Source organism: Oncorhynchus tshawytscha, linkage group LG18 (assembly GCF_018296145.1).
Source record: "Oncorhynchus tshawytscha isolate Ot180627B linkage group LG18, Otsh_v2.0, whole genome shotgun sequence".
NCBI classification, from domain to species: domain Eukaryota; kingdom Metazoa; phylum Chordata; class Actinopteri; order Salmoniformes; family Salmonidae; genus Oncorhynchus; species Oncorhynchus tshawytscha.
Genome location: NC_056446.1, coordinates 23,052,823 through 23,071,234, shown reverse-complemented (window position 1 = coordinate 23,071,234; position 18,412 = coordinate 23,052,823). Strand labels below are relative to the sequence as shown.

The window sequence follows — 18,412 nt, the reverse complement described above, 5'->3', positions numbered from 1 at the left end:
CCTCACACTTACAGCAGCCCACTGTATGTTCCATCTGCAGATAGGATGAGTCATTTAATGATGATTAGGTTTGTATTGCTGATGATGGTTGTTAATTGATGATCAGTTTATTGACTTTGCTCTCTGTGCGTGCTTTGTCTTCCAGAATGTCGGCAAGGCCCTTCGCTACAGCTGGAAGTGTTTGATGCTTGGTCTTCACAGTATGGCAGCAGGCTATTCCACCCCACTCACTGCCGCTGCTACCCTCGTTCCAGAGTTTCATGCGGGCAGGGACAGGGGCTGAGAGGACCAATCACATTGATCTGTAATCCTTCTTAATGTTCACTGACTCTATCGCTGTGGCCCCAGGCTCTCAAATTAAACCAGCACTGAAAACGCTCAATTGCGAGTCTTCTCTACATTATGAAATTATAGAATTTCAATATCCTGTTGTAGAATAATGATACAAATGATTTGATTCTCATTGCAAGATTGTGCATGTTTATAAGATGTAATAAACTGTTTATGTTTTTATAGTTACTTAATAGGAACTTTGTAGGAACCACATTGATGCATTCGTTATTACATTTATGTGACAGAATGTTGACATGATTAGGAAATATATCTATGTCAGACGTTTTATACTTTTACAATGACTTTAACATTGAAATGTATGGAATATTTTGTATATTTGTAAACTCTTTAATTACAGCATTTCACAGTTACTTACTGCACAATTATTCATTATTTTCTCAAATATACATTGTGCCTTTTTCAACTCAAAGAATTTCTGTAACATGCAACCATCACCTTGTGTAAAGCCTGTTAAAGAGACAGCAGGAGAGAAAAGAAACATTTTGTGGCACAAACAGAATGTGTGTTTGTTCTATGGCGTCAGATTGTGAATCAGGACTGGACAGGAGCTTGTTAACAAAGGGATTTAGATAGAGACAGGAAAGAATTAGCGGGGTTGGGGTGGAAAGGGGAACCAAAACAGGAAAGCAAACTGAATCAAGGCTTGAGGGCCTCTTCCTGCACACTGGGGACAGTCTGTCTTTTGTCCCAGCCAGTCAACAGAAGCAGGGGCATAGCACAACCCCAGTGGATTTACAGCAGAATAATATATTTTCAGAATATCTTCTAAATGTAATATGATAGAAAGAAAAATGTATGTTTCTATGATAAAGAAAGCTGACAGCGAGAAGTTAACAGTGAGTACAGTATATCTTCATGTGCAAATAGACAGATGGATTGTGACTAAAATGCCAATGATATGCTACCAAAGAATACACACTGCATCTCTATATTGCCTATATCTGTCTTTGAAAGTCAGTTTCTATGTGAATAAATACAATGTAAACTTATGCCTGAGGCTACTATGTGCTGTATTATAGCTCTACTGTAGAGTATGTCTGTGTTTTTTTGCAGTATATATATTATACAACTTCTGATGAATACCCATCGGTGGTATTTCCACAATGTTAGCTGGAGGCTGAAACGCAGACGAACCAGGAGGTACGATAATGCGAAAGAATGGTGCTGTTAAGATCAGAGATGTATCTCCTGAGTACACCAAGTAGTAAGACTTACAGGTCTTCATTCTCTTTTGAGAACCTTAATGATCTTCAAATGGAGTCAGACAGCAATGGTGAGCCAGTCCAGGGTGAGCCAGTGCAGGATGAAGTGGGCCTACCTGCGGGGACAACCACCGAGAAGGAGCTGAGTGTAGAGGGAGCGGTGTGATGAAGTGGGCCTACCTGCTGGGACGACCACCGAGAAGGAGCTGAGTGTAGAGGGAAGAGGTGTGATGAGGAGGGCCTACCTGCGGGGACGACCACCGAGAAGGAGCTGAGTGTACAGGGAAGAGGTGTGATGAGGAGGGCCTACCTGCGGGGACGACCACCGAGAAGGAGCTGAGTGTACAGGGAAGCGGTGTGATGAGGAGGGTTGGCGTGAAGTGCAAACAGAAGGATACGTGCTCTAGTAGCTCAGACATGGAACATGATGAGAGTTTGGATGTATTACCTGTGGAGAGGACCACCGAGTTCGGCCTCATCCCGAGGATGAAAAGGATGTTTCTGGTCCAGTGGGAGTGATGTTGTGGAGAGAATGGATCCTTGCATTTTGGCTGATCCATATGGGATGACAGGTTGGGGACCGTTGAGTTGGTGAGAGTAACTCGGAGTGGATAAGTGAGGAGCGGGAGCTCTGCATAACGCGATTGGGGACAAGAAATGAGACTTGCTTTGCTCTCGTTGAAAGGAGTCATCATTGAAAACGGGGGGGGGGACATTAAGTGTTGAGGATCAGTTGAAATTGAAGATTCCCCATGTCTGTGACACACCGTTTGGTGCGACGCAGATCCGGTGGAGAGCGTGGGGAAACGGAGAACACATTGTCTGTCCTGCTGAGTTTTGATGTAGAGCTTTTGCACGACAAGGTCAAGTTACGAAGTGTAAATTATCTCATGAGAGCTTTTGTTTCCAAAAATACTACAGTGTTTTAGGTGTCAAGTATATGGGCATGTTGCAGCAGTGTGTAGGAGGGAGATTCCTAGATGTGAGAAGTGAGGGCATGAGATGAAGAAATATGTAGTATCGGTGGAGAAAGTTGTGTGTGTTAGCTGTGGGGGTGCCCGTGGGGTTGGACATCGGAGGTGTCCAATGAGAAAAATGCAGGTTGAGGTTGCCAGGGTTAGAGTAGTACAGAAAGTGTTGTCTGCCAAAGCAGTGAAGAGAGTGGCAGAGGAAGATGGGTACAGGGTGAGGGATACTGAGAGGATTCCTGTGAGTAGGCAGAGACCAAGAGAGAATGATGGGAAGAAAAGTGCTTCAGTAAATTGGGCTGTTTAGCATTCATAGCCATGGTTGTCAATTGTACTAGAGAAATGGATCGGAAGTCACAGAAAATAGAGGTTGTGGTGGCTGCGGCAGAGAAGTACTGCATAACATTTCCAGGAGGTGTTGAGTGGTAGTGTGCTGTCCTCTCAGACTGTCTGGAGTACGATTAAATAGTGGATTTTTTTTAAAGAGAGGGGTAATAGTTAGTAGGGCAATGTTGGGTGTGCTACGTTCCTAAGGGAAGGTCTTGTATATCGTAATATACCTGTCCCATCTGAATATGAACGTGTGATGATGGAAATCTACAGTGCAGGTAGCAATATTAAGTTCCAACATTTTTACAGCCCTTGTCATCTGTAGAGATGTTTGATGACATATCAGGAGAATTGGGGTCTAGAGAGATATGGTGCAGCCACTTTAATACACCTAATAGTTTATGGGGAAGCACACATACAGATGCTAATGGTACTATTGTGGAAGATATGATGGAGACAAGAGCATTAGTATGTCTTAACGATGGGCGTGGTACATTAGTTGATGTTGTTAGAGGGGTTACATCCTGCCTGGACCTCACACTGGCTTCTAGCTCTATTGCATCTATGTGTGAATGGAATGAAAGGAATGATTCTGCTGTTGAAAGTGATCATTTCCTGATTTGGTGTACCATGAACTGTCTTGTTACTATTCCAGATAGGGTACCATTCAGAAGATGGGGCTTTCATAAAGCAGACTGGGAAAAGTCTGGTGATCATTGCTCAAAGTCTGTTGAACAGTTGTCTTTAGAGAGGACGGTTGATGTATGTAATGCCTCTGTGACCTCTGATTTTGCATCTGTGAATTTATATGTACCAGTGTGTGAGAAGTGAGTGAAGTGTGTGAGAAAAGGAAGAGGGTTCCTTGGTGGACTGAAGAGTGTACTGTGGCTATTCGAGAAAAAAATAGGGTTTACACAGTGTTGCGTAGGAATATGTCTCCTGAGAATCTAGTTGATTTCCAAAGGAAGAGAGCTCTAGTACATAGGATCATTAAGTCTGTCAAGAGAAATTCATGGAGGCAGTTCTGCTCTACAATAGGTAGGGGTACTGAGCTGGGGGATGTATGGTCTATGTTGAAGAATATGACTGGAAGAAGCAAGTCCACTCAAATTCCAGTTTTGGTTCTGGGTCAAAAAATGGCTGTAACTGATAAAGAAAAAGCTGACTTGTTGGGGAAGACATTTGATAAGGTACATAGTGGGGTTACTTTGGATGAAGTATATAAGCAACACAGGTGTGACATTTTAAATGCTCCTGTTAATGTGTATAAGAAAGGGGATACTGTTGGCTCCTCTTTGAATGCTGTTTTTACCATACAGGAGATGGGTTCAGCCTTAAAAGGCTGTGGATATACAGCCCCAGGTCATGATCAGTTGTGCTATGTAATGTTTAATCATCTACCTGATGAGGTCATACATGTTCTCCTGGGATTATTTAATACGATTTGGAGTGCGGGGTTTATACCTTCTGGTTGGAAATGTGCAGTAATATTACCTTTTTATAAAGCCTGGTAAGGAACCTTTATGTGCTGATAGTTACAGACCAATAGCACTGACCTCTAACTTGTGTAAACTGATGGAAAATATAGTCAACAGATTTTCATATTTCCTGGAACATAGAGGTTTATTCAATCAATGTCAAAGTGGATTCCGTAAAGGTAGATCTACTTTGGATGCATTAGTAAAGGTGATCAATGAAGTTGAAAAAACTTTACATTGAAAAGGCTTATGACAGTATGTGGAGAGAAGGCCTACAGACTTGGTATTGGTGGGCAATTATGCAACTAGGTTTTGGTCTTCTTATTTAATCTCTCTTTTCTCTCTCTTTTTTATCTGATGCCTATGGAGTAGACAATGGTATTCCTCAAGGCAGTGCTGTCAGTCCTATGTTGTTCAACATTATGATTAACAATGTGTTTTCAAATGTAGGTAGGGATATTGGGGCTTCCCTGTATGCTGATGATGGAGCTATTTGGAAGAGGGGAAGGAATGTCTCTTGTGTGATCAAATCTACTCAACAAGCTATAGTGGATGTTGAAAGATGGTCAATTGACTTGGGTTTTTAAATTGTCAGTGGCAAAGTCTTGTTGTATGTTCTTCTCAAAGAAGAAAGTTGCTTATAATATACAGTTGTTTCTGTATGGACAGTCTATAGGAGGGTTTCTAAATATAAATATTTGGGTTTATGGTTCAATGAGCAATATACATGGAAAGATCATGTCACGTGTGCTCCCTCTCTGGCCTCTAGCTTACCAGGCTGCTCGTTATGGAGCACACCTGTCACCATCGTTACACGCACCTGCGCGTCATCAGACTCACCTGGACTCCGTCACTTCCCTGATTGCCTTCCCTATATACAGTGGGGTAAAAAAGTATTTAGTCAGCCACCAATTGTGCAAGTTCTCCCAATTAAAAAGATGAGAGAGGCCTGTAATTTTCATCATAGGTACACTTCAACTATGACAGACAAAATGAGAAAAAAAATCCAGAAAATCACATTGTATGATTTTTTATGAATTTATTTGCAAATTAGGGTGGAAAATAAGTATTTGGTCACCTACAAACAAGCAAGATTTCTGGCTCTCACAGACCTGTAACTTCTTCTTTAAGAGGCTCCTCTGTCCTCCACTCGTTACCTGTATCAATGGCACCTGTTTGAACTTGTTATCAGTATAAAAGACACCTGTCCACAACCTCAAACAGTCACACTCCAAACTCCACTATGACCAAGACCAAAGATCTGTCAAAGGACACCAGAAACAAAATTGTAGACCTGCACCAGGCTGGGAAGACTGAATCTGCAATAGGTAAGCAGCTTGGTTTGAAGAAATCAACTGTGGGAGCAATTATTAGGAAATGGAAGACATACAAGACCACTGATAATCTCCCTCGATCTGGGGCTCCACGTAAGATCTCACCCCGTGGGGTCAAAATGATCACAAGAACGGTGAGCAAAAATCCCAGAACCACACGGGGGGACCTAGTGAATGACCTGCAGAGAGCTGGGACCAAAGTAACAAAGCCTACCATCAGTAACACACTACGCCGCCAGGGACTCAAATTCTGCAGTGCCAGACGTGTCCCCCTGCTTAAGCCAGTACATGTCCAGGCCCGTCTGAAGTTTGCTAGAGAGCATTTGGATGATCCAGAAGAAGATTGGGAGAATGTCATATGATCAGATGAAACCAAAATATAACTTTTTGGTAAAAACTCAACTCGTCGTGTTTGGAGGACAAAGAATGCTGAGTTGCATCCAAAGAACACCATACCTACTGTGAAGCATGGGGATGGAAACATCATGCTTTGGGACTGTTTTTCTGCAAAGGGACCAGGACGACTGATCCGTGTAAAGGAAAGATTGAATGGGGCCATGTATCGTGAGATTTTGAGTGAAAACCTCCTTCCATCAGCAAGGGCATTGAAGATGAAACGTGGCTGGGTCTTTCAGCATGACAATGATCCCAAGCACACCGCTTGGGCAATGAAGGAGTGGCTTCGTAAGAAGCATTTCAAGGTCCTGGAGTGGCCTAGCCAGTCTCCAGATCTCAACCCCATAGAAAATCTTTGGAGGGAGTTGAAAGGCAGTGTTGCCCAGCAACAGCCCCAAAACATCACTGCTCTAGAGGAGATCTGCATGGAGAAATGGGCCAAAATACCAGCAACCTTGTGAAGACTTAGAGAAAACGTTTGACCTCTGTCATTGCCAACAAAGGGTATATAACAAAGTATTGAGATAAACTTTTGTTATTGACCAAATACTTTTCCACCATAATTTGCAAATAAATTCTTTAAAAATCCTACAATGTGATTTTCTGGATTTTTTTTCTTCTACTTTTGTCTGTCATAGTTGAAGTGTACCTATGATGAAAATTACAGGCCTCTCTCATCTTTTTAAGTGGGAGAACTTGCACAATTGGTGGCTGACTAAATACTTTTTTGCCCCACTGTATGTCACTCCCTTTGGTTCCTTCCCCAGTCATCATTGTTTCTGTTTCTGTTTCCTGTCTGTATGCTGTTAGTGTTTCTTGTTTTGTATTATGTTCCATTTATTTTTATTAAAACACTCACTCCCTGATCATGCTTCCCGACTCTCAGCAAACATCGTTACAGGATCATGTCATAAATGTTGAAACAATGTGTAAGAAGGTGGTGAATCTTATGTGCTCGGTCTCTGGTTATGAATGGGGTGCTGATAGACAATTGTTGATGGATATTTATAGAGCTTTGATCAGGACGACAATTGATTTGGGGTGTATAGTTTATGGAACAGCGGCGAGAACTTGGCTTCAAAGGCTGGATAGAATCCAGTACACAGCGGCGTAAACAATTGTCATTAGCTTATTGGGTTAGGTTGAAAGGCTGTGAGGTTGAGCATCCCACTGCTACTGTTCAAGATTGAACTGTTGGGAATATACTAGTAGACTAGACAGTTGTTTTGGTTGGACAGTTGGAAAGCTTGCTGATGAGAGTGGTTTGAGGGAGTTGGAGGTTGGCCCTTCTGTGGTGATAGGGGATGTTCCTCCATGGTTACTCCCAGATCCTGTTGTTGATCTAACCTAGCTAGAGAAAAGGAAAGATTGGTGAGAAGTCCGTGAAATCGGGAAACTGGTTGACAATTGGTAAAAGTTTTTATGCTTTTTTTTTAACAACTTTTCACAGATGGATCTAAGGACCCAGTTAGTGAGTACACAGGAGCAGGCGTTTACATTCCTGAATTTGATTTGCAGATATATAGAAGACTAACAGATGAACTGTCAGTATACTTAGTTGAACTGTTGGCGATATTAGTTGCCCTCCAGTGGGTGGAGGACGTACAACCTGTCATAATTACAGTATGCTCAGGTTCTCTGACTGTATTGAATAGTTTATCATCTGGTAAATCTCATTTGAGGGATGGGGGAGGGTCTATTAGAAGTTAGTAGGGCTTTTTTTATTTTCTCAGAAGTACTGAGTTAGGTAGGGGGATTTTGAAACGTTGTAAACTATGATTGACCACACACTCCGACAGGTTTATGCGTGGACACAACAATACAGACTCTGAGTCTGACATTTTGTTGTGATTGGGAAGCAGCGGGCTGTCACTTGGTTTGGAGCTCAGGGAGAAGTGATGGAGAGGCTGAAAGCTGTGGCTAGCGATGAATCGTTACTCGGTGTGGTGACGGTTCGGCACGGCTGTGCTGTGACTGGGTCAGAGATGGCAGGAGATAGTGATGGAGAAGAAAGTGAAGCAAGTATGGGGCACAGTGGTACAAATAAAGTAGGGCGTATTTAAGAGAAAAAGATAGCGGTTAGAAAAAGGGAGTAGGGGGAGGGAAAGAAAGGAAAGGGAGCGAAAGGTCTATGGAGGCAGAGAGGAGGCAGAAAAGGACGTTTGAGGAGACCAACATAGTTTCCAACGCTAGTGGCAGTTCGGAGGTAGAAAGTGCCGAGGAAGGGAACATAAGACACGAGGGGAGCATGGAGGTGAGGAGGAGCAGAAAGGGATTCTGAAGTTTAGGGAGGAAGGGTAGTTGTGGCTATGATGCCAATAAGGTTGACAGCTGTGGTAAAAGCGTGGATTGGGGAAGTTGTCAATGCTAAAATGTTGAGATGGGATCTTGTTGGTGTTCTGTAAGGTCATGGCGCAGAGGGAAAAATCTCTCAGAGTGAAGCAAATAGGGAAGTGTAAGGTGGTGTGGAGCAGCCGGACTGATCAAGCAGGGAAGCAGTGGATTAAACGGGTGATAACAGGAGTGCCTGTGAGTGCTAGTATTAAAGAGGTAAGGGACGACTTGAGAGGAGGAGTTCTAGTGAATGTTCAAAGATGGCAAGCAACAAGGGGTGGAGTTAGTGTACATAGCCGGTCTATTCTGTTACACTTCAAGGACCGGGTACTGCCAAATAAAGTAACATATGATATATTAGTTATTATGTGAGGGCATATGTACCGAAGCCTTGAAGATGTTTTAACTGCCAGAGGTTTGGGCAACAGCCTGTAAAGAGAAAAAGAGGTGTGTCGGGTGTGGAGGGGAGCATGAGTATGGGAAGAGTGGGGATGGTGTACATCCAAGGTGCTGCAGTTTTGGGGGTGCTCTTAGTGTGGCATATAGTGGGTGTGAGGCTATGAAGATGGCAGTGAAGGTGCAACAACTGAGAGTGGAGAGAGGGGTGTCATATGCAGAGGCAGTGAGGGTGGTCCAGGTCCAGGGAGATACAGGTTCAAGGAAGAACTGGGTAGGAGCATCTACACCGGGGATTACGGGGCAGGTGGGCTGCGATATGGTATACATAGATAAGAGAAAGTTGGTGATGTTCGAGGCATGAGCTATCAATAGCACTGCTGAAGTAGAGTCTAAAACAAAGAGGATTCAGCTAATAGTGAAAGCTGCTGGGAGACATCTGATTATGACAGGGTTGACATGGGAAGAGGTTTGAGATGACCTCAGTCAGCCGAGGGTGGAGTCATTGATTACTGGATCTTAATTATGGTGGTAGTACTACAATGGAATGCTCCAAGCCTGTTGGCCAATGGGCAGGAGTTCAAGCAGTTCATTGTAGATATGGCAGCTAAGCCTGATGTGATTTGTGTGCAGGAAACATGGCTCAAACCGACTGTGGAGTGTATGTAGTGGTTCAAAGGGACAGAGATGTAGGGGGAGGGGTGTGCCACCTTCATGAAGCAAGGACTTCCCTACAGGATGCTACACAAAGGTATTGACAGGCATATGTGGTGGTGGAGTTGTGGTTGAGAGGAGGGATGATAGTGGTAGTGAACTACTATAATCTGTGTCAGATATTGGACCTGGAAGTGTTGGAGAGGGTGGAGGGCCAAGATAGAAGTAAGGTAATGGTGTGGGGATTTTAATGGGAGGAGGTCAGATACCTGGCCGTTTATAGGGAGGAGGTCAGATACCTGGCTGTGTGGTGCTAGGACAACAACCTCTTCTTCAACGTGATCAAGACAAAGGGGATGATTGTGGACTACAGGAAAAGGAGGGGCTGTAGTGGCGCAGGTTGAGAGTTTCAAGTTCCTTGGTGTCCACATCACCAACAAACTAACATGGTCCAAGCACACCAAGACAGTGGTGAAGAGGGCACGACAAAACCTATTCCCCCTCAGGAGACCGAAAAGATTTGGCATGGATCCTTAGATCCTCAAAAAGGTTCTACAGCTGCACCATCAAGAGCATCTTGACTGGTTGCATCACTGCCTGGTATGGCAACTGCACGGCCAAAGGGTAGTGCGTACAGCCCAGTACGTCACTGGGGCCAAGCTTCCTGCCATCTAGGACCTATATACCAGGCGGCCCTAAAAATGGTCAAAGACTCCAGCCACCTTAGTCATAGACTGTTCTCTCTGCTACCTCACGGCAAGTGGTACCGGAGCGCCAAGTCTAGGTCCAAGAGAGTTCTAAACAGCTACTATCCCCAAAGCCATAAGCCTCCTGAACACCTAGTCAAATGGCTAACCAGACTATTTGCATTGCCCCCCACTCCCCTCTTTTATGCTGCTGCTACTCCCTGTTTATTATCTATACATAGTCACTTTCATAACTCTACCTCATGTACATATTACTTCAATTACCTAGACTAACAGGTGATCCCTGTATATAGCCTCGCAATTGTTATTTTACTGCTGCTCTTTAATTACTTGTTACTTTTATTTCTTATTTTTGTAGGTATTTTTCTTTAAACTGCATTGTTGGTTAAGGGCTTGTAAGTAAGCATTTCAATGTAAGGGCTACACGTGTTGTATTCAGCGCATGTGATTTTATTTGATCATTACCCCGTAGTATGCACAGAAGGCTGGAGGGAGGAGGTGGTGTCAGTGGATGGAGTAGGCAGGTGGGTGTTGGGAAGGGCAAAGTGGGATTAGTTTCAGGAGCTGAGTGAGCAGGTGATGGCTCGGGTGTATATGAGAGGGGATGTGGATAGTATGAATAAATGGGTGAGAACAGCGTTAGTGGGGACAGCCCCTGAGGAGGAGGAGGAGGAGGAGGAGGAGGAAGAGGAAAGCAGTGCCATGGTGGATGGAGGAGTGTGGGTCAATGTTGAGGAGTAGGAACAGGGCATTTAGAGTACTGAAAAGGATGCATAACTTCCAACATTTGATTCAGTATAAGCAGGTACAGGCTCTGGTGAGGAGAACTATCCGTCAGAAAAATAGGTCATGTTGGCATCGGTTCTGTGACACCAATGGAAGTGCGACACCTGTGGGAGAAGTGTGGGGGATGATTAAGAGGACAAGTGGGGTCAGAAGGGAGTGGGATTATCCAGAGTTGACGATCAGGAAGGATGTGGCAGTAACAGATGAGGAGAAGGCATAGATGATGGCTAAAACGTTTGTCCAAGTGCATAGCTCGGCAAATTTGGCAGGAGAGGGGGAGAGAGGGAGAGGGGAGAGGGGCAGAGGGGGAGAGGGAGAGGGGGAGGGGAGAGGGGAGAGGGGGAGAGGGGCAGAGGGGGAGAGAGGGAGAGGAAGAGGGGCAGAGGGGGAGAGAGGGAGAGGGGGAGAGGGGCAGAGGGGGAGAGAGGGAGAGGAAGAGGGGCAGAGGGGGAGAGGGGGGAGGGAGAGGGGGAGGGGGGAGAGAGGGAGAGGGGGAGAGAGGGAGAGGGGCAGAGGAGGAGAGAGGGAGAGAGGGAGAGGGGCAGAGGAGGAGAGGGAGAGAGGGAGAGGGGGAGAGAAAGGAGCATCCTGGAGTGCTGGATAGGAGGGAGGATGTAACTGATGAATGCACCATTTACCATGGCAGAGGTGAAAAAGGTCAATAGGTTAGGCTGTGGTAACTTCACCTGGGAAAGATGAGGTGTGCTATGTTATGTTGGCCCATCTTAGTGATGGTGCATTGGATAAGGAATTGGTGTTGTACAACAGAGTGTGGGAGAAGGAGAAACTACCAGGCAGTTGGAAGGAGGCAGTAGTGGTACCAATCCGGAAGCCAGGAAAGGACCCAATGAGGCCAACAAGCTATCGGCCAATAGCTTTAACATCACATGTATGTAAGATTATGGAATGTATGATTATGGAGACGCTAACTTACTTCCTGGAGAGCAGGGGGCTAGTATCGCCACATCAGAGTGAGTTCAGGAAGGGTAGGAGAACTACAGACTCAGTGATCTGCTTAAAAGCAGAGGTCAGGAAGGCTCAGGTGAACAAGGAGTCTGTTGTAGTTAACTTTTTTGATGTGGAGAAGGCGTATGATATGATGTGGAAGGAGGGGCTGTTAATCAAGCTTGATATCATTGGGTTAGGAGGAAGAACGTACAACTGGATAAAGGATTTCCTGTTTGGAAGGTCTATCCAGGTGAGGGAAGTCTTTATCAGGCAGCTACCTGGTGGATAACGGTAGACCAATGGGGAGCGTGATTCATCCTCTGTTGTTCTCAATCACGATCAATTATGTTTACTCAGGTACAGACGGATATTGGGAGGTCGTTATTTGCAGATGATGGGGCCTTATGGAAGAGGGGAAGAAATGTGCCATACATAGTCAGGAAGGTACAGGAAGCAATTGATGAGGTAAAGGGGTGGGCATTAATGTTGTGATTCAGGTTCTCTGTAGAGAAAACTCAGACAGTGTTCTTTACCAGGGTGAAGGTGGGAGATGAGGTATGCTTGAGGTTATATGGGAGAAACTTGGAGAGGGTGGGGGCCTTCAGGTTCCTTGGGGTGTACTTTGACACTAGACTGACCTGGGCAGAACACAATGAGAGAGTGGTGGGAAAGTGTAAGAAGGTGCTAAATGTGATGCACTGTCTGACGGGGAAGGAGTGGGGGGGCTGGGCGTTCCTCATTCATGTTGTATTGATCCGATCTGTAATAGACTATGGCAGTATAGCGTATGGTTCGGGCAGCCAGGACCTCATTGTAAAGGCTAGATGTCATACAGGGGCAAGGACTCAGAATACGTAGTGGGGGGTTTCAGACCTCCCCAGTGGCTGCACTACAGGTGCAGATGGGGGATATGCAATTTCAGATTAGGAGACAGCAGCTGGCAATGGATTATTGGGTCAACCTACAGGGACATGGGGTGTCTCATCCTGCAAAAGGGATTTTACAGGCATGCTGGGAACATGAGCGAAGACAGATCACAAGCTTTGGGTGGGTGGGTAATAGCCAGGTGAAGGAGATGGGACTGTATGGAAGGGAGTTTAGTCCAACGGTATGTATTCCTGTAAATCCACCATGACTACTCCCGCCTTCAGTAGTTGATCTAGAAGTGTTGGAGAGACTACAGGAAGATAGGGAGAGTGTTGATCCATCTGATTGGTTTAACCCTTGTGTTTAACCCTTGTAAAAAATGACTCTCCACTATGTTTAACAGCAGAGAAAACCCACTAAATAAAACATTTTCAACTTGAAATTTGATTGCTTTTCCTAGAGTGACCCCAACATTAGAAAAAGTGAAACATCGCCTTTGTTCATATTTCCATGAAAGCTGTACACCACCAGGGTACAAAGATTGTCTGAGGGTCATTTTTGACCCGGCAGTTATAAAATAATTTACACACCACAAAATCCACAAAGACACACACACACACACACACAATGAGAAATGGAGATTATGTGTGCTACTGATTGAACTCAGCCAACAGCTCCTGAAGAGGAAGATCACCATGGTTGGCACAGTTAGAAAGAACAAGCCTGAGCTCCTCCCTGCACTCCTCACAACAAGGGGGAGAGAGGCCTTCTCATCAAAGCTTGTCTTCACCCCCACCATCACTTTAGTTTCTTACCTCCCAAAGAGGAACAATAATGTGGCCCTCCTGAGCACACTCAGCCACAAAATGGCTGAGATCAGTGATCGTGAGGACAGGAAGCCAGCCATCATCCTGGACTACAACCACAACAAAGGAGGTGTGGACAACCTGGACAAGGTGATTGGAACTTACAGCTGCAGGAGGATGACTGCCCGCTGGCCCCTGGTCATCTTCCATAACACCATTGATGTGTCCTCATACAATGCCTTCATGATATGAAACAAGATCAACCCTACCTGGATGCCTGATAAGTGGAACAAGAGGAGGGTGTTCCTGGAGCAGATGGAAAATGCACTTGTAACCCCACACATTCAAAGAAGGGAGCGCCTCCCCCGCACTGCAACCTCTGTAGCGCTTGTGAAAACTGTTCAGGGGGATGAATCTTGTTCTGATCCACCTGAGGCTGCAGCTGGGGCAGGCAAGAGGAGGAGATGCCAATTCTTCCCTCCAAAGAAAGTATGTAAAATAAATACTATGTACTGCACATGTGGAAATACATCTGCAAAGTCCATCCACACACACTTGCATACTGTCCTACATGTGCTAATTAGAGTTGATTGATTTATGTTCTTCAAGTTTTTGTTTAGTACCTATTATCTTATTTTATTCTTATTTATTGTTGTTGTTTATACACCTTGTGGGTGGGGGCAATGTGTCACGACTTCTGCCGAAGTCAGCCCCTCTCCTTGTTCGGGAGACGTTAGGCGATCGATGTCACCGGCTTTCTAGCCATCACCGCTCCACTTTTCAATAATAATAATAACAATAATTAACCTCTACTTTAGTAAAGAAAACAATTATGACAGGTGTGTTGTAATAAAAACGAGTGGTGTCCACTGATTAAATGCAGTCTTTCTGCGTTGTGAAGAGGGAAAACCCAGATATTCACAAAGTTTGTAATGAATGACAGGTTGTTTCTTCATGCTAAATAGATTTGGGGTTTAAAACTCAATTAAGCTGCTTTATTTGAGGGGTTTAGTGAAGGCGGGTCATTTTTGACCCTTAGGACAAGGGGAGTATTCAGAATGTTAAGACTACACAGGGGTTAAGAGACGTCTGGATACTGTGTATCAGGATTTTGTGGCCATTTACACAGATAGTTCAAAAGATCCAAGGACAGGACGTACTGGGTCAGCATTTGTAGTGCAGGAATGTGGGGGGGAAGTCAGGAAACATATTACAGATCATCTGGCTGTATATGTGGCGGAGCTGATGGCCATACTGTTGACATTTTTATTTTATTTAACCTTTATTTAACTAGGCAAGTTAGTTAAGAACATATTCTTATTTACAATGACGGCCTACCAAAAGGCAAAATTCCTCCTGCAGGGACGGGGGCCTGGGATTTAAAAAAATAAAAAATAAAATAAAATATAGGACAAAACACACATCACCACAAGAGAGACAACACTACACTACATAAAGAGAGACCTAAGACAACAACATAGGATGGCAGCAACACATGACAACACAGCATGCTAGCAACACAACATGACAACAACATGGTAGCAACACAACATGGCAGCAGCACAACATGGTAGCAGCACAAAAAAGGGTACAAAATTATTGGGCACAGACAACAGCACAAAGGGCAAGAAGGTAGAGACAACAATACATCACGCAAAGCAGCCACAAGTGTCAGTAAGTGTCCATGATTGAATCTTTGAATGAAGAGATTGAGATAAAACTGTCCATTTTGGGTGTTGGTTGCAGCTTGTTCCAGTCGCTCGTTGCAGTGGGTGGAGGAGGTGAAGCCAGACAGAGTAGTTATTTGCTCTGATTCATGTGCAGTGTTAATGAGTGCCCAGTCTTTTAGCTAACATAGCAGACATGACCTGCTTTATGTGGTGCTACACACCCATGGCAGGATTAGACAGATGGGTGTACAGATAAGAGTTACTCAGGTCCCAGCCCATGTGGGGTTAGAGGGGAATGAGGCAGTTGATGTACTGGCTAAACAAGCACTTAGAATTGGGGATGTTGATGTTGTAGTTTCAACGAGCAAGACAGAGGCAAAAAGCCTGATATGGACAGTGATGGTGCAGAGACAACAGGAGCAGTGGAATAGAGATACTAAGGGCAGGCATTTATTTCAAGTACAGAGGAAAGTTGGGGAGGGGAGAACGGCAGGAAGGGACAGAACAGAGGAGGCTATTTTTACAAGATTAAGGGTGGGACACAGCCAGTTGAATAAGACCTTACATGTCATAGGAAAGCATCCAACAGGAAAGTGTGATTATTGCCGGGAAACAAAGCCCGTGGAGCAGGTATTGCTATGGTGTGGGCAGTATCAGAGGGAAAGAGAGAGGCTGAGATCTAGTATGAGGGAGAAGGGGATACAGGACATTAGTTTAAAGAGTATATCGAGTAAAACGTCATTAGATGTAGTCTCAAATGTTTTGTTATCTTTTTAAGAGCAACGGGCTGACAGGTAGGATTTAGTTTCTCCCTGTCTCTGGCCCACACTCCAGTACAGTAGGTGGCGGTAATGCACCATGACGTTGGATGCCAACCACCGATAAACCCCACCAAAGAAGACTACACACTCCAGTACAGTAGGTGGCGGCATTCAACTTCAACGTTTGTTTGCGGACCGCCACTATATCATAGAATAAGAACAAAACGGTGACGTCAAGTTTCGGCGACGGAGGGGGCGTTTCTTCCGCATTCGTTTCTTGTGTTTACACAGTAGTTGTGAACGTGTATTTTGTCAAGATGATTGATCAGAAAGCACAAAATATAAGCTCTATTCCAATCGATGCATTTAGCAATATGCGAATCACATCAATATGGACATTTCTGATGTCTGTAAGTTTGGTTTGTCTTTCTTATTCATCGGAACGTTCTCTCTGATGCTAGCTTTCCCAATGAAAGATAAGTTAGCCTAGCTAGCTTAGAGCTAGCTATCTTTGTTGGTTTCTCTACTAGTCAAAATAGAGAAATATCTTACAAGATAAAATATATTAAGTTAAAAAGATAGGTCTGACCAGTTATCTGGTTGTTGTGAATTTAGAGTACTAGCTAGCTAGTATTACAGATGTTGCTAATGAGTTAGCTTGCTGCTTATCTAGTACCAATGCCAACCCACTGTCCTCTAACACGATGCTGTTGATTGTTTGGAAATGTAGCTAGCTAGCTAAACCACTGTTTAATCTCATGTCTGCAGATACAGTGGTCTGAGCCGTGGCTTATTGGACTTCTGGGGTTCCATGCTGTCTGTCTCCTTGCAACTCTCCTGACACGTAGATTCTACAGAGTGCAAATATGCCAGTTCCTGGTTATGGGTAAGTGGATGTGTGTTTCAACTACTAGCATTGTATAACATATTGTTGGTTATATGTAATGTGATCTGTAATTCTTTTTTAAACACTACACATTTTATACACAAACATTTATTCATGCCATCCAGTAATTACTGTTTCCCCTCTCTCCAAAGTATGCATGGTGTACAGCGCCGAATATCTGAACGAGGTGGCAGCCATGAACTGGAGGTAAAGATCTAATTGAGCTGCAGTACATGGTATACTGGGAGAAAATATGTTGACTGTTTTTTTTGTAATTTAGTTAGTGTGGTGAGGAACAACTTATTTTATAATTTCACAGGTCATTTTCCAAGTTCCAGTACTTTGACTCAAATGGGATGTTCATATCTTTGGTCTACTCCATTCCCCTTCTGCTCAACACAATCATCATTGTTGTAAGTTTTAAAGGTCATTCTCAACCATTAAATCCCAAGTGAAACAGAGCTGATCCTAGGCTTGTGTTAACAGATCTGTGAATGTGTGTATGTGTCTCTCAGGCGTCGTGGGTGTACAGGACTTTCTCCACCATGATAGAGCTGAAGACCCTGCAACTGAAGAGAAAGGCCCGTAGAGAGCAGAACAAGAAGACTGACTAATCACTTTCCTCTGGGACCTCCATTGAGATCAGTGGGGTGCTGATGCTGGGAATCACCTCAACTGGATCCATGTTAACTTGGCTAACATGGTGCCACATCAGCATCACATGGCAAACATCTGCATCACAACATGGTTGGTTCCAGTGCTTCAACTGCCTAAACTTTTTGAAAGGTAGATCTGTACTGTGTTTGTATTAACTACAGTATGAGAAGAGTGGAGGGGGTGATCACTATTGTCTTCCATCTTTTCAATGGGTAAATCTCACAACTGCGTTGCTTATATACTTGCCCAAGTTGACTTCCCTCTGCAAATCAGAACAGACTGGATGGCTGAAGAAGTATGGTTGTAGTAAAGTTGCCTTTTTTCATTAAGTGAATATCGTTTGATGGAATACAGTGTACATATAAAACATTTATTAAGGGGACCAAATATGTTATCAAACATTTATAACATTTTTTTCTTCATATTATGTGATGAGAAGGTAGCCTACTTGTTTTGCACAACAATGTAATGCTCATGGCAAATATTGTTGTTATTTTGCATGTAGTGATAATGGTTATGGAAAATAAAATGTTGTATTGAGGCATAAATGCAATTTTTTTGAACCCCTTATATAATGTGAATTCATGGAACCATGTGAATCCACTCCTGCACTTATTCTGTTCTCTACTAGTCCACAATAGGGCGATAGTGACCCAATGACTATATGCTCTGTGCTCCAACACCCTCTGCGGGGTCGTAAAACAACCAGATAAATCTGGTTTTCATGGGAAAGGAAAAAAGAGGACTTTAACAAGGCGACACTCCTTCTTAACTCCTCCCCCATATTTACTGGATTGGTTCAACGGTGCAGAAGAGAACCTCCCCAGACACTTTTTCTCCTCCCCGGCGGGACCAGAAATGCCGCTACATTAGGTTAG

The 18,412-nt window shown here is 44.1% G+C and overlaps 1 protein-coding gene across 2 annotated transcripts; it reads left to right on the top strand.

Moving 5' to 3' along the window:
- Positions 1-279: 279 nt before the first annotated feature.
- tmem18 (transmembrane protein 18) lies at positions 280-18,075 on the top strand. 2 transcript variants are annotated; one of them, XM_024415304.2, is made up of 5 exons: positions 280-1,190; positions 16,760-16,877; positions 17,030-17,084; positions 17,197-17,290; positions 17,393-18,075. In XM_024415304.2, the coding sequence occupies exons 1-5, from the start codon at positions 1,131-1,133 to the stop codon at positions 17,489-17,491; spliced, it is 426 nt and encodes a 141-aa protein (XP_024271072.1). In that variant the 5' UTR covers positions 280-1,130; the 3' UTR covers positions 17,492-18,075. The 2 variants fall into 2 exon arrangements, with proteins under 2 accessions (XP_024271072.1, XP_024271071.1); XM_024415303.2 differs by lacking the exon at positions 280-1,190 and adding an exon at positions 16,054-16,401.
- The last annotated feature ends 337 nt before the right edge of the window (positions 18,076-18,412 follow it).

Excerpts from the sequence above, each read along its gene's own strand:
- tmem18 (XM_024415303.2), top strand. The coding sequence starts at position 16,309 with ATGATTGATCAGAAAGCACAAAATATAAGCTCTATTCCAATCGATGCA. Across the intron at positions 16,402-16,759 it reads TATGGACATTTCTGATGTCT|ATACAGTGGTCTGAGCCGTG; the intron begins GTAAGTTTGGTT and ends TCATGTCTGCAG. Across the intron at positions 16,878-17,029 it reads ATGCCAGTTCCTGGTTATGG|TATGCATGGTGTACAGCGCC; the intron begins GTAAGTGGATGT and ends CTCTCTCCAAAG.